Source organism: Cibotium barometz, chromosome 16 (genome assembly GCF_041138505.1).
Source record: "Cibotium barometz isolate CiBa-2024 chromosome 16, ASM4113850v1, whole genome shotgun sequence".
Lineage (NCBI taxonomy): Eukaryota > Viridiplantae > Streptophyta > Polypodiopsida > Cyatheales > Cibotiaceae > Cibotium > Cibotium barometz.
In genome coordinates, this window is record NC_141061.1 from 56,714,050 (window position 1) to 56,728,625 (window position 14,576).

Consider the following 14,576-nt stretch of genomic DNA (forward strand, 5'->3'; position numbering starts at 1 on the left):
CAAATAAAATAATGGAAACTCATGAGGGTAGCAAGTTCTCACCATGACAAACCATATATTACACAAAAACCTATACCTCCAAAATAAAGATTGGGCATATTTGAACATGGATTTCTCCATTTTAGCTTGGGAAATTTACATCAAGGGTGGGTTTAAAAGCTTCCAATCACAAGCTCACATCTCCTTAGGCTTTTGGCCAAAATTTTGGTGTTAGTTCAAAAAGGGGAAGATGAAAAAGCGAAAACCTCCACCAATGGCATGGAGGCATCTTTTCAATCCATTTGTGGAGGTTTGATTCATGCTTATGTTCTAGGAACTTGTCTAGGCTCGATTTTTTTTTTGGCTTCTTCTCTTCTGCTTGGTGGGCCCAGTATTGGCAATGTCTTCAGTTCATCAAATCAATTTGTGCGGTGCGGATTTTTTTAGGCATTGGTGCTATAATATTATGGTAGTCGAAAAAATTTTGGCTTCTTAGCTTTCGCTTGGTGGGCCCATTCTTGACGATGGTCTATTTTCCATGAAAGCTTGAAAGAAAAATGGTTGCAACTAGGAGATAAATAAAGTAGAAGACAATTTAGTCCAGAATTTGTGTGGTTGTGAGCTAGGATTTGTGATTGCCAACCATACCAAAAACCAGCTTGCATGGACATTGGCCAAATGTCTTTCATTCTAGCAAATCTAATTGTGCAATGTGGGTTTTTGAAGCACTCCTTAGTGTTACAATAGTATGGTAGAGTTTCCAAGTTTAGGGTGAGTTTTATTTTTTTTAACCCAAGTGTGGAGTGATGGTAAGGTTCGCGAATCCCAATCCACTTTAGCTAAAATCAAGAAGAAAATTCTCATAATAAATACTTGTGGTGAGACAAGATCCAAAGTGATTTATATGGGAAAATATAATACATAGGTTCAATATACAGATAGAATAGGACCTAGTCCCCATTAGAGCCATTGTGGGCCAGGGTTCCTTAAAATCCATAAAGTGGTGGTAAAACCCAATAAATATTAGTAATAAGTTTGGCAATGGAGTACCAACTGAAATGATTTCTAATTCAGGACCAATTGAAATGTTTTTTAAATTCTGGATTTGAGGAATCTTTTTACACAAGTGACAAGAGAGACCAAAGGCCCTCTATGTCATGAGGGGAGCCCGGAGGAGGCTTGAACTTTGAAGTTTGCCTTGGTCATGTGGCTCATGGGTACTTTCTCTTCCCTCTCTTTCTCGTGCCTTGGTAATTCACCGGTGACTGGTCTCTCTCTCTCTCTCTCTCTCTCCATCACTGATTCTCTCAACCCCACCGTTGAACTCCAACCACAGGACAGTCAGTGTTGTGGCAGCTGAAAACAATGTGTTCATAAGGCCCTGTTTTTCTTTCACAACTTTTGGCCTTGCCTTCCCCTGAGCCTTCGCCTGTGCATTGTTGTGTGCAGAAGAGTCGAGACCTTACCTATCTCACTGATCATCTTCAAGGTACAACACTGTCTTTCCTACTAGGCTGCTCAGATTCACAAAAGTACCGTCCCCATTTGAGGACCCAACTAGCTCTGTCTGCGTTACTTCATCTGTAACGCTTCTAGCGGCTTGCCCTTTTCCCTTCTCCCCTTGCTTGACTTCTGTTCAAAAACCCATTTGCACCTTTCTTACCCTCTGAGCAACGCCTTGAAATTATTTGAGCTTTCTGCAGCAATCCTTTTCATGCAAGCATGTGCTGTGTCCACCTCTGTGGGAAAGAAAGGCCAGGCTCCAGCTAGCCTGCAGCATCATGCCATCGCGGCCATGCTGTTATGCATCCCATCGAAGCTTCTCCCGATTGATTACAGAACAGAAGCAGCAGCATCACCACAGCAAACAGTCATATCTGAAAGGCTTCGTCATTGCCATCACAGTCGTAGGTACAGGGCTTCTACTTGTGGTGCTGCTGGTCTTGCTCCTGCTGTGGTTTCACAGGCTTACCAAGAGCAGAGATGCAGGGCATCCTGCAGAGAGCGATGATACTTTCCGCAAACTCCATAAGTTCTCCTACAGAGAGCTCAAGAGGGCCACCAACAGCTTCCATGACACTCAAAAACTTGGAAAAGGCGGCTACGGAGTTGTTTACAGAGGTCTCCTGCGCAGTGGCAAGGAAGTGGCTGTGAAAAAGCTGGTCTTGTCTTCTATCCAAGGCGAGAGGGAGTTTCAGAACGAGCTTTCCATCTGCAGACGTCTTGACTCCAGGTATGTAGTGAAACTTTTAGGGTTTTCGTCTCATGGCGAGAAGGTGAGGCTGTTGGTGTACGAGTGTATGCAGAACAGGAGCTTGCAGGAAGTTCTGCTGGAGAAAAACACATCTGTGCATCTGGATTGGGAGAAGAGGTTCAATATCATCCTGGACATAGCCAGAGCTCTGGCTTATCTGCATCTGGAGTGCAGTCCGCCTGTGATTCATGGGGATGTGAAGCCCAGCAATGTGCTACTGGATGGGAGGTTTTGTGGATATCTTGCAGATTTTGGACTTGCGAGGGTGAAGGCGGAGGATCAGAAGCTTGATCAAGCGTCGGAGAGGTTCAGATCGGAAGCATCAGAGCTAGGGATTGGGACGCCGGAGAGCTCTAGGGGCATGAAATCCAAGAGCTTTGAGGCAGGATCAGAGGAAGAGAGGAAGCAGAGCAAAGTTCTTGCAGAGCGAGCTATGGCCATCCACGACGGCGAACAATCCCTTCCTAGCTCTTACCTTGGCTCGCCTCACAGCGGAATGCGTTGCTCTTCTGATATGCAGGCCGACTCTGAGATCCCCGGTTCAACCATTCTGCCCCTCGCGAGCGCATTTTCTGTGCCGCAAAACCTAAACCATCACTCGGCAGACCAAACGTCTCAAGCAGAAAAAACCCTAGCCCTCGCAGACGAAACCCTAACCCCAACTCAGCCATCAGAGCGCCCGAACCATCAAGCCATTCAAACCCTACCCTTAACTCATCAGATCACAGACACTGCTGGCGCAGATCAATCTATGTCGTCGCTTCCTGCACGGCGCGCACCGCAGAAAGCTTCCGGCAAGGATTGGTGGTGGAAACAGGAGAACAGCGGTGAGCTGAAGGTGAGGGATTATGTTATGGAGTGGATGAGAAGTGAGCTTTCTGCTAGCGAGAATAAGAAAGGTGGGGATTCCGAGCAGCAACAGCAGCAGGAGCAGCTGCAAAAGCAACAGCAAGCGATGGCGATGGAGGAGGGGAAGAAAGAGGCGACGAGGAAAAAAGAGAGACAGGAGCAGCAGAAGAAGAGGAAGGTGAGGGCTATTGCGGAAGAGCAGCAGGAGGAAGCAAGAAGAGAGAGGGCGAAGGCTAGGGCGACGGGGAGGAAAAGCAGGGAGTGGTGGAAGGATGAGTACTTTGCAGAACTGAGCAGGAAAAAGGGAGATCCGGCAACGGCATCGATTAACGGCAGAAGGGCCGTCGGAGGAGAGGGTGGAGCTACGTCTTGTTCCGTCATAGATCGCTTCCGCCTGAGGGATGCGACGGGCTTAGTCTCTGCCGCAGATCGGCGATGTCGAGAATCGGCGACGGAGACGGCAGCAAGCGACGATCTAAGCAGCACCACCAGCATGCGCGGCACGGTGTGCTACGTCGCGCCGGAGTTTGGCGGCGCCGGAGCGTTGTCGGAAGCCAGCGACATCTACAGCTTCGGCGTTCTGTTGCTGGTGATTATCTCCGGCAGGCGCCCGATAGAGTTAACCACCACGGCCGGCGCCTCGGCTACGGCAGCAACGTCCGTCGGTTCGCCTCCGACAGTCCGTCGGTTTGAGAGGGCGAATCTGATCTCGTGGGCGAGGAGCTTGGCCTACTCCGGCAACGTACTAGAGTTGGTGGATGATCGTCTGCAGGGCGTGTACCCTCGCGAGCAGGTTCAGCTCTGCATCGCTCTGGCACTTCTGTGCATTCGGCGCCTTCCATCGTCCCGCCCCTCCATCGCCGCCGTCTTGAAGACGCTTTCAGGCGAAGCTCCGCCGCCTCCTCTTCCCGTGGAGTTCTCTCCTTCCCCGCCCTCTCGTCTGTCGCTCCACCAGTCCCCACTCCGCGCCGCCTCGCTTGTCTCGAGCAGCGACGACATGGCCTGAGCTTCTGGCAAAAACGTTTCCGTTGATCGGTCTCTGCACCCTTGAGGATCTCTATTTTTGGAACGGGAAGATTTTCGTGTGAAGATCTTCGTCGCACAGTGCCGTTGCCGGTCACGAAGATCGAATGCAACGCTTCTAGCCGTCGGAGTCACCGCACGCGTCCGTCGGCTGGGTTGCTGTCCAAAGCATCTATTTTCTTCTCATTGTTAAATGCTTCCAACGTCTCCGGTCACGATTCTTAAATGATTCCAAAGCGTGCTTTGCATTAAGGGTTTAGGTGAATACGATTAATTTCGTGTGGGACTAATTTAAATTCTCTTCTTTGTACATATTTAGCAGTAAAGGAGTATGTAGTATTACATTTTTGCAAGCACTTTGTGGCTTGTACCTCTCATTCGAATACTACCAACGATAGCCATCGATAAACCAATGTAAATGGTTCGTTATCAAAGCAATCCTTGGATCAACTTAACTTGCCATGTGTCACCAACACCACCCACATGTCCTCACACTCGGATCATGCTTGGATGATGCTTGATGATGCACCGATCACATTGCACTGTCAATAAAGAAGACCTGATTGTGCATTGCTTAGGTCAACCCCGGCTCCACGTTCTCTGTTTGTCTGCTCTAACCCCTCGCGATCACTCAACTCCACTTCCTTTTTTGCGTTATTGCCGCCCACTTGAGTGTAATTGTTGTTCCACGTTTCGTGCAACGTCACCTCCCAGTTAGTACGTTGTGAGGAGAATATTTGTGATGCATGCAGATAGGACATGAGCAAGCACAGAGGAGGAGAAGCCATGAGAGCTTCTAACGGTGTGACTTGGACAAGTCGTGGATTTCGTGAACAGGTCAATTTGGAGCAATCCTTACATGGTGAGTCACGAGTTGATGAACAGTTGTTGCTAGAGCTTTTAGATGATGCATTGAAGTGGACCAAAGAATGAAGCTGAAATAAGGGACAAAGTACATAAGTGATGCATGACCTTGCAACTTTAGTCCCTTAACCTTTCATTGGCTAGACATGGTCTTTTCACTCTCCAATGCACCCCTAGAAGGGGGCTCCTACTTCTATGGCCTTTTGGCTTCCCTTCTGCACCATCTACATCCTTTTTACTTTTACCTTAATGCCTATTGACCATTGCTCTAGGTATTTCTAATTTGAAATCCCCTGAACCTTTTTTATATTCAAACTTTACAATAAATAATCTTTTTTAGTCTTGCCTTATAGTGTTTCTTGTTTGTCTCATAACATTTCCTCTTCCTTGAAAGAAAAGTTTTCGTCCTCGAATACAAACTCAAGAAACATTTTCTTCAATGTAGCTACTCTTTTTCAAGTTGATCCTTCTTCTGGTCTATCTTTCCACTTTACTAAACATTCTTTAAACACAAAATGTCTAGTTTTCTTATATCAATATTTGAGAATCTTTTCAAGCTCATGCGGAAGAATAGGTGGTTTTATGAAATTAACTATTGCTTCTTTTTCAATGATGTCATTGTTTTTCATCTTGCGTTTCAATCTACTATCATGAGATGTAGGATGCACTCTAAATCCTTCAAGTAAAGCTATATTATAAGCTACACTTTCAATTTTTTTAAAGTATTTTATAAGGACCATAATACCTTGGACTTAACTTTGGAACTTTTTCACTTTTTAAAGTTTCTGACTTTTAAAAACTTTTACATAAACTAAATCACCTTTCTCAAAATTAATTGATCTTCTTTTATTTTTCTCATAACTTATAGAACGACCTTGCACTTTTTAACGTTGCAAAGTTTAACATGTCTTGCATGTCTTTGAGAAAGTCTTTTATACTTTGCAAGTTTTTTTTTTGTAACCTAACTGTTATGGGTGCTCTAGGTTGAAATCCATACATTAGTATGAATGGATTGAAATCGGTAGCAGAATGTTTAGCACTATTATAAGCAAATTCTAATAATGAAAGATACACATCTCAATTGTTTTGTTTATGATTAACATATGCTCGAAACAATTTCTTTTAGGACTTGATTAATCCTTTTTGTCTGTTCATCGTTTTTTGATGTTCAGACATACTCATACTAAGTTTGGTGTTAAACTTTTTCAACACTTCTTTCCAAAAATGGCTTGTAAACTTTGTATCTTAGTTGCTTACTATATCTGCTAGGAATCCATACACAATCTTTATAGATGATGGATAAACATTCTACCCAATTCTAGTGCTTTTACTTCTTTTTTAGTTAGTATAGATTGTACCAACTTGGTTAACCGATCCACTACTACCCATATTGAATCATGCTCTCTACTTGTTCGAGGTAGTCTTACTATGAAATACTTTCTCATCTACCTTCAAGTATTTGTAGTGGTTGTAATATAGTTTAGGTACTCAGCATTATTGACTTGGCATTTAGGACATTTTAGAACATAATTTTGGATGTCCTTTAAACCTGTCCAATAAAATTGTCTTTTAACAAGTGTATAGGTCTTAGAAATTTCGGAGTGAGCCGCACTTGGATTGTCATGACATTCTAGTAAAATATAAATATTTTCTTCTTTGGATACATAAATGCAATCTTTATATAACAAGTACTCGTTATCGATAGAATTTTTTTTTCAACAATCCTTTTTCTCGACAATTCTTTAAGTGATTCCTTTGGATCACTATCTTTTTTAAGTGACTCTTTTATCATAGGAGTAATTGCATTTTCTTTACTCTCTATTTGAGAGTTATCTTTGTTAATCAAGTAATTCCAAACTACTTGATAGCTAGGATCATTAGTATATTTTCCTTTTAAGTGAGCCAGCAACTTACTTTTAGTTAAGTAAAACTCAACTCATTTATCATGGGTGCTTGACTTATAGAGCATATGCCATGACATTAAATTTTCCTTTTCTATATCTAATTTGAAAATCAAACTCTTGTAGGATTTCAGTCCATCTAGTCTTTTGACCTTTTAACTCCTTTTGAGTACTTAACCATTTAAGACTTTCATTGTCAGATAATATTTCAAAATTGGTACCATACAAAGAATAACGCCACTTTTCAAGAGCATGCACAATTGCAAATAGTTCTTTCTCATAAGTTGAATAGTTATTTTGAGCTTTGTTTGACTTTTTACTTTTAAATGCAATTGGTCTTTCCTTTTGCAATAATATTGCTCCTGCATCAAAATTACTAGCATTCGTTTTCAACACAAGTATTCATTTGGATCCACTATTTGCAAAATAGGAGTAATAGCTATGCTACTTTTAATTTTCGAAACTAGTTTGTTGATCATGAGTCTAAATAAATTGTTTTCCTTTTCCTTTAAGCTAGTTCATCATTAGAACAGTTATCTTAGTATAATTCTTTATAAAGTTTTGATAAAACTCAGCAATTCTTAAAAAGGTTTGTAACTCATCTATGTTAGATGGGACCTTTTATATCAATATAGCTTCAACTTTATCAGGATCCATACAAATTCTTTTCTCAGACACTATGTGTCCAAGATATTGTACTTCTTTTTTGAAGAAATCACATTTAGATTTTTTAGCAAATAATATGTTTTTTCTCAATAATTAAAATACTTTTCTAAGGTGCTCAATATGTTCTTGTTCATTTTCACTAAAGACTAATATATCATCAATAAAAACCACCATAAACTTTTCTAAATAAGGATGAAGTATAGTGTTTATCATGGTCATAAAAGTAGCAGAGCATTAGTTAGATCAAAAGGCATAACTAAAAACTTAGTGTCCAAAAGATGTCCTAAATGTTGTTTTTGGCACATCTTCAATTTTAATTCTTACTTGATGATATCCAGATCTTAAATCTATCTTACGAAAATATCTATCTAGATTTTAAATCTATCTTACGAAAATATTTAGCACCTTTGAGTTAATCAAACAACTCATCTAACCTGGGATTAGAAAATTTATTTTTCATTGTGATTGTATTCAATTTATTTTTCATTGTGATTGTATTCAATTTATGAAAATCTATGCATAAGTACATAGATTCATTTTTTTTCTTCACCAATAATATTGGTGAAGCTCAGGAGGGGGACTTACTTGGTTTAATAAAGCCTTGTTTTAAATATTCAATCAACTACTTTTCAACTTCTTGTCTTTCAGTTAAACTTACTCTATAAGGTGGCTTACTAATTGGCTTTGAATTGTTTAAAACTTCTATTGGATGATTTATTGCTCTATCCAGATGTAAATCTTTTAACAATGTTTTTGAAAAAATTATCTTTAAATTCTTCTAATAAATTATTCAAAGAAGAATTAACTACTTCACAAATACTTGAATTAGGCTTTTCACAATGGTTTTTAAATTGAGGCATTGCATAACAAAAAAATATTTATTCTATTTTATTATCTTAACGATGCTTTTGGAGCTCAATATTACATATCAAAGGAGAAGATGGTATATTGTGCTCTTCTTGCAATGTAATAAATTTTTCTTTATGCTCAAATGTTATTATATTATGCAAATATCTTTTAAAAAGTGTTTTTCTCAATGAAAATAATTTAAGTTTGCATTATTTTTCCTTTAGGCTTATCAATAGCATTCTCAGTTAGTTCTTGATCTTGGGACTTAGAACAATTCCTTTTATTATATCCCAGCTCAAGATATTCTTTTACCATGTTTTGTGTGAGTGCTTGGGTAGCATACTTCGTGTAGTGTAGAGAATATTTGACATGCTCGAATGAACATGAATTTAAAAGCATACTTGGAAGCAATACTAGACTGACATCCGTAATCGATGAGCTTGAAGCATGTTCTTATGTTCGATGGAGATTCAAAAGAACCTCACAAATTAGAAAATTACAAATTCATTGTCACATTTGAAAATGAGTTTTATATCATGAATTAATACATAGGACTAATGTCCACCTTCAACATTGAAGGTGTTTTGGTCCACTTTCGATATTGAAAGTGCTATTTGGGAAATGCAGGAAGGGCACGTTCTCCTATTTTTATAAAATTTTGGGAGGATTGTGCCAACTCCCCACCATACTTTATGTATGGTTTTTTTTAACTGCACTCATATAAAAGAGCACGAAAATCCTATGACTTGATGACTGACGTATAACTCAGATTTAAATGTGGTAATGAATTTGGAATTATCAATCTTGCAATGTACCCTGAAATCTCTGTCGGAGTGTCCATCGATTTCTCACGTCAAATATAATCATAGCCTTGATGGTTCATGCTCGTTCTTCGAGCTCTATGCATTGTTCATATAAACTTAAGAAAAGCACGCATACGAAAAGGACGTGCTGCAAAAATGGTATGGGTTGCAATATCCATCTTCATTCAAGCACTTCAAGATGTTTATACGTGAACAGAAAGACGCGTTCTTTCAAAGTACGTTAACAACGCACAGGTGCAAGCAATCATGAGGATAAGGGTACCCAAGCATTCTAGTTTTCTTTATTCTTTTTATTTTTTATGCTTTTTATTTTTATTTTTGACTCTCCAACATTTCTCTTTATTTTTACTTTTTAATATCCCTCCCGCAGCCTCAGGGCCTACGTTCTGCTTCTGTGTCCTCCGTGACGTGCGCCCATGATCCTGTCGTTGTCTACAGAGCCGCTCGCCATCATTTACAGAACATGTCCGCACCCATCTTGCTTCCCGCCGCCCTGCAGCGCTGCCTCCTCTCTACTACTGCCTTCAATTCTGCTGACTGTAGTGCCTGCCCGACCTTGCCCTCACAGATGCGCCACATCGTCGTTCGCCCACCAGGGGCTACCTCTTCATCATATCATCATATCATCTAGACAAGCTTAGTAAGTTAGAATATCACCATCAAGACCCAAGAAAATTAGAATTCCATTACTAATAATCAAATCACACATCAAAGCGGTAAGGCAATAAGCTACAAGGGTGAGAAAAAGCTCTATCATCATCTAAGAAAACTCTATAGCTCAACCCTCTTCTCAAGAATTACATTAAAGATAGAAGAAGCATTCAGCTTTGGATTGCATAAGCATGGATGTCACTATTACACCTATCCTTCTTGGCTAGTTTTGACATGTGTTTTCTTGATTTCTTGATTCAAAGATATTTGTTAACTTAGAATATTGGCTAAATCCCACCTTGGAGATAGAAAAAGCATTTAGCTTTAGATTGCTTAAGCATGGATGTCACTATTACATCTATCCTTCTTGGGTAGTTTTGACATGTGTTTTCTTGATTTCTTAATTCAAATATATTTATTCACTTAGAGGGAACGTGTTTTTTGAGTAAACTTTTACGGCAACTCTTCTCTCTTAAAAATGTGGACATTCTCTCTTCAGTCCCTCCACCACTAATTCTCAGCCCCCAGCACCTCTCAACCCAATCCACTTTCTCTTGACTAGCCCAACTTAGCTCCTCTCTCTCTCTCTCTCTCTCTCTCTCTCTCTCTCTCTATGTATCTCTCTATCTCTATCTCCTAATCTCCACCCTCTTCCTTCTTTGTCACTCTTTTTCCTTGTTGGAATTAGGGTTGCAGGAAAGCACACAAAGCTTGGAGAAGAAAAAGCAAGAATGCACACAACACAAAGTGTATTAGATTGTGTCAATGTACAAAAGATAAGTTAGCCCTAGAAGGATGGGCGTATATACAAGCCGGGGGAAAAAACCTCCTAAAGAGGAAAAAAGTACCCCGGCAGTCCTAAGTGTGTTCACACACATCATTGCCTATATATATGTGGCAACAACAAATCCCCCCTGGGAGTGATGGTGTGAACGAGAGCTGGCACTCATGTATAGGGGAGTGCCATGCCCGAAGTAGATTAGTCCACAAAGGGGAGCAAGCCCAAAGCTTTGCGAAAAGCTTCGAACTTCTCACGACGAGGAAGCGCCTTTGTGAAAAGATCGGCGAGGTTGTCCTGTGTTGGCACATAGGCCAAGCTGATCTCTCCTGCTGAGAGTCTCTCCCTGACATAGTGATAATGCACCTCAATGTGCTTGGTGCGAGCATGAAAAACTGGGTTTCTCGTCGGAACTGCCAATGCGCTCTGACTGTCAGTGAAGATAGAGGTGGCAGACTCTTGTCCAACACCCAAGTCAGCCATAAGCCGTCTGAGCCACACACACTCAACTGTAGCTGTGAAAGCTGCCCTGTACTCAGCTTCACAACTAGAAGTGGCCACAGTAGGTTGCTTCTTGCTCAACCAAGATATGCATGAGCTACCGAGCATGAAACAAAAACCACTTGTGGACACTCTTGTGTCATAGCAACCAGCCCAATTTGAGTCCGAAAAAGCATGTAAATCTGGCGGCAACGATCCCCCCTTGGGATAAAACAACCCAAGATGTATGGTGCCACTCAAGTATCGAAAGATGTGTTTAACTGCCTTCCAATGTTGAGACCTTGGGCTATGCATAAACCTGCTCACCTATGAGACTACAAACTGAATGTCCGGCCTCGTAATGCATACATAAATGAGGCAACCAACAGCTATCTGATAAAGTGTGACATCAAAGTGATCTCCAGCATCATGAAGACTCAACTTCAAACCTGTCTCCATTGGAGTAGTAATAGGCTTGCAATCTTCAAGGCCAAATCTCCGCAATAATGTCTCAATATACTTTGTCTGACACAAAGCAATGCCTCCATGACACTGCTTAAATTGTATCCCCAAATAATGATGCAAATGTCCCAAATCTGACATCTCAAAAGAGGTATTCAAATTAGCCTTAAAATCAGCAATATGACTCTCATTTGGTCCTGTGAGCAGCATGTCATCGACATAGAGAGCAATGATTAGATGTTCATCATCCACATGTTTAACATACAAAGTGCTTTCTGTTGGACTATTCTGAAAACCATGTGCAGTCAAATATGCATGTATCTTTTCATACCAAGCTCGTGGAGCTTGCTTTAAACCATATAAAGCCTTTTTCAACCTGCACACTTTGTTTTCCTGTCCTCTTTGAACAAAACCACGAGGCTACGATACATACACCTCCTCATGCAAATCTCCATTCAAGAACGCAGTCTTTATGTCCAACTGATGTACATTCCAACCATTATGAGCTGCCAATGTACAAATGCTACGAATGGTAGTCATACGACAAGTGGGAGCAAAGGTCTCATCAAAATCAATGCCCTTTTCTTGAGCATAACCCTTTGCAACAAGTCTAGCCTTATAGCGATCAACACTGTCATCTGGCTTTCGTTTCAACTTAAAAACCCACTTATATCCAATGGCCTTTTTACCAATAGGCAAATCACATAAAGACCATGTACCATTCTTCATTATAGCCTCATATTCACTTTGCATTGCAGCCAACCAATTTTCTGATTTTTGTGCCTCATCAAATGAAAGAGGTTCTTCCTCTTCACACATACTAGACACAGCCAAAGCATAACAATCTGATGCATAAGAGGCATGCTGAAAACCTGAACGAGTACGACTAGATATAGGTGCATCAATTTTACTATCACGCAAGGTTTGCACCAGCCATTTAGGCATACCTCTAGCCTGTTCATTTTCAGCCATATCCTCAGAAATTATATCTTGTAAATCTGCATCAGAAATAGGCTAATCTATGATGTCGTTTGATATCTGCATAAGCTGAATATTTGCCTAATTAGAACTTACATTTGAATTCCCACCTGTAAACAGAGACAACAATGTATCAAATACATCCCGTGAGCTCACACCTGTCTCTTTGGTACATGATAACAAAGACTGCACAGCATCTTCCACAAAAACAACATCTCGACTAATCAAGATACGCTTTGACTGCGGATGATACAATCTATAACCCTTGCTCTCAGCACTGTAACCAACAAAAATGCATTTGACAGCCTTATCATCCAATTTTTTGCGTTGTTGCACAGGCACTAAAGCATAGGCCAAGCAACCAAAGACACGCAAGTGACCAATAGAAGGCTTCTTGCCATGCCAAGCTTCATATGGAGTGATAGACTGCAAGGCCTTAGTGGGACACCTATTGAGTACATATGCAGCACACATGACAGCCTCAAGCTAAAACGCATGTGGCAAATCTTGGCTCTTGACCATACATCATGCCATCTCCATAAGTGACCTGTTTTTCCTCGCAACACCATTTTGCTGAGGGGTATACGGCACTGTACATTGGTATTTTATCCCACGACTAGCCAGAAATGTATCAAACTCTTTAGACATGTACTCCCCTCCTCGATCAGAACGGAGGGTCCCCACATTACAATTGGATACATTTTCAACCATAAGCAAAAACTGTTTGAAGCACAAAAACACTTCGGACTTTGCCTTTAGTGAATATACCCATGCATGCCTTGAGTAATCATCAATGAAAGTCACGAAGTACAAGTGTTTACCAAATGACGGAGTTTGCATAGGTCCACATACATCACTATGTACAAGTTGCAATTTGCGAGTGGCCTGCACAGAACCATCCTTTGAAAATGCAGAACGTTGCATTTTGCCCAAAATACAGCCTTCACAAACATGTTTCAATGGTGCCTCAAGAGGGGGCAATGAAGCAACCATATCAAATTTCTGCAAACGCAGCAAACTAGCAAAGTTCAGATGACCAAAACGAGCATGCCATAGTTTTGCATCTGAAACTGCCTTTTCATCAAAAACTGCATTTGCTGAATCTTTCACACTTGTTATAAGAATTGAGCCTATACAGCCCACGAAACAAGGTGCCAGATACAATAATCGTATCACCAGAAGTCAAATCATGAACAGTACATCTGTCATCCACAAATTTGACTACAAGTCCAAGTCTAGCAAGCGCAGAGATAGACAATAGATTCTTCTTTATCCCTGGCACATACAAAGCATCTGAAAGTGTGAAAGCGCTGCCATTTGCAGCAGTAAGCATAATTTTACCAATGCCCTTCACTGGGTAAGAAGCATTATTGGCACATGTGACAGTATTCCCATTAGAGACAGCCTCAAGACAAGTGAACATATCACGATGTGAGGTAATGTGCTTTGTAGCATCACTGTCAAAATACCATACATTAGAGTCAACAAAAACTACCAAACATGCATCATGTATAGATGGATCATACTGGCAATACACGCTAAACGTCCATTCTGTATCCTGCACAACATTTGCAGAATCTGCATTTGTAGAAGCATCCGCTATTGTGGCTGCATTTGACTCTTTCTTCTTTGCCTCTTTAGCCTTTAGCTTAGGACAATTCTTAATGACATGATCATTTGCCTTACAATAGTTGCACTTGGTCTTTTTCTTGCCTTTATCAAGAGCCTTCTCAGACTTATTGTTGCTACCTGTAGAAGGAGAAGAAGTTGCAGACCTACTAATAGGAGAAGAAACAGTGGAAGGGGCTGCCTTACCACTTCTTCTCTGCTGTTGGACAGCAATAAATGCTTGATCAACTGCATGCTGCTTGGCCCTATTTTGCCTGGACTGTGCTTTTTGCAAGAGCTTGTTGACTAAAGTATCATACTTGACAGCATCAGGTCTGTCCTCAGTAAGAAGTCTCCACGTGGAAGCAAAAGTCTGATATGTCTCAGGTAAAGCATCAAGAACAGTCTGC

General features: G+C 40.9%; 1 protein-coding gene across 1 annotated transcript; it reads left to right on the forward strand.

Annotated features, from left to right (window-relative positions):
* Positions 1-337: 337 nt before the first annotated feature.
* LOC147630768 (receptor-like serine/threonine-protein kinase At2g45590) lies at positions 338-4,560 on the forward strand. Its single transcript, XM_086810752.1, has one exon. It carries the CDS (start codon positions 1,761-1,763, stop codon positions 4,086-4,088), a length of 2,328 nt encoding a protein of 775 aa, XP_086666878.1. The 5' UTR covers positions 338-1,760; the 3' UTR covers positions 4,089-4,560.
* The last annotated feature ends 10,016 nt before the right edge of the window (positions 4,561-14,576 follow it).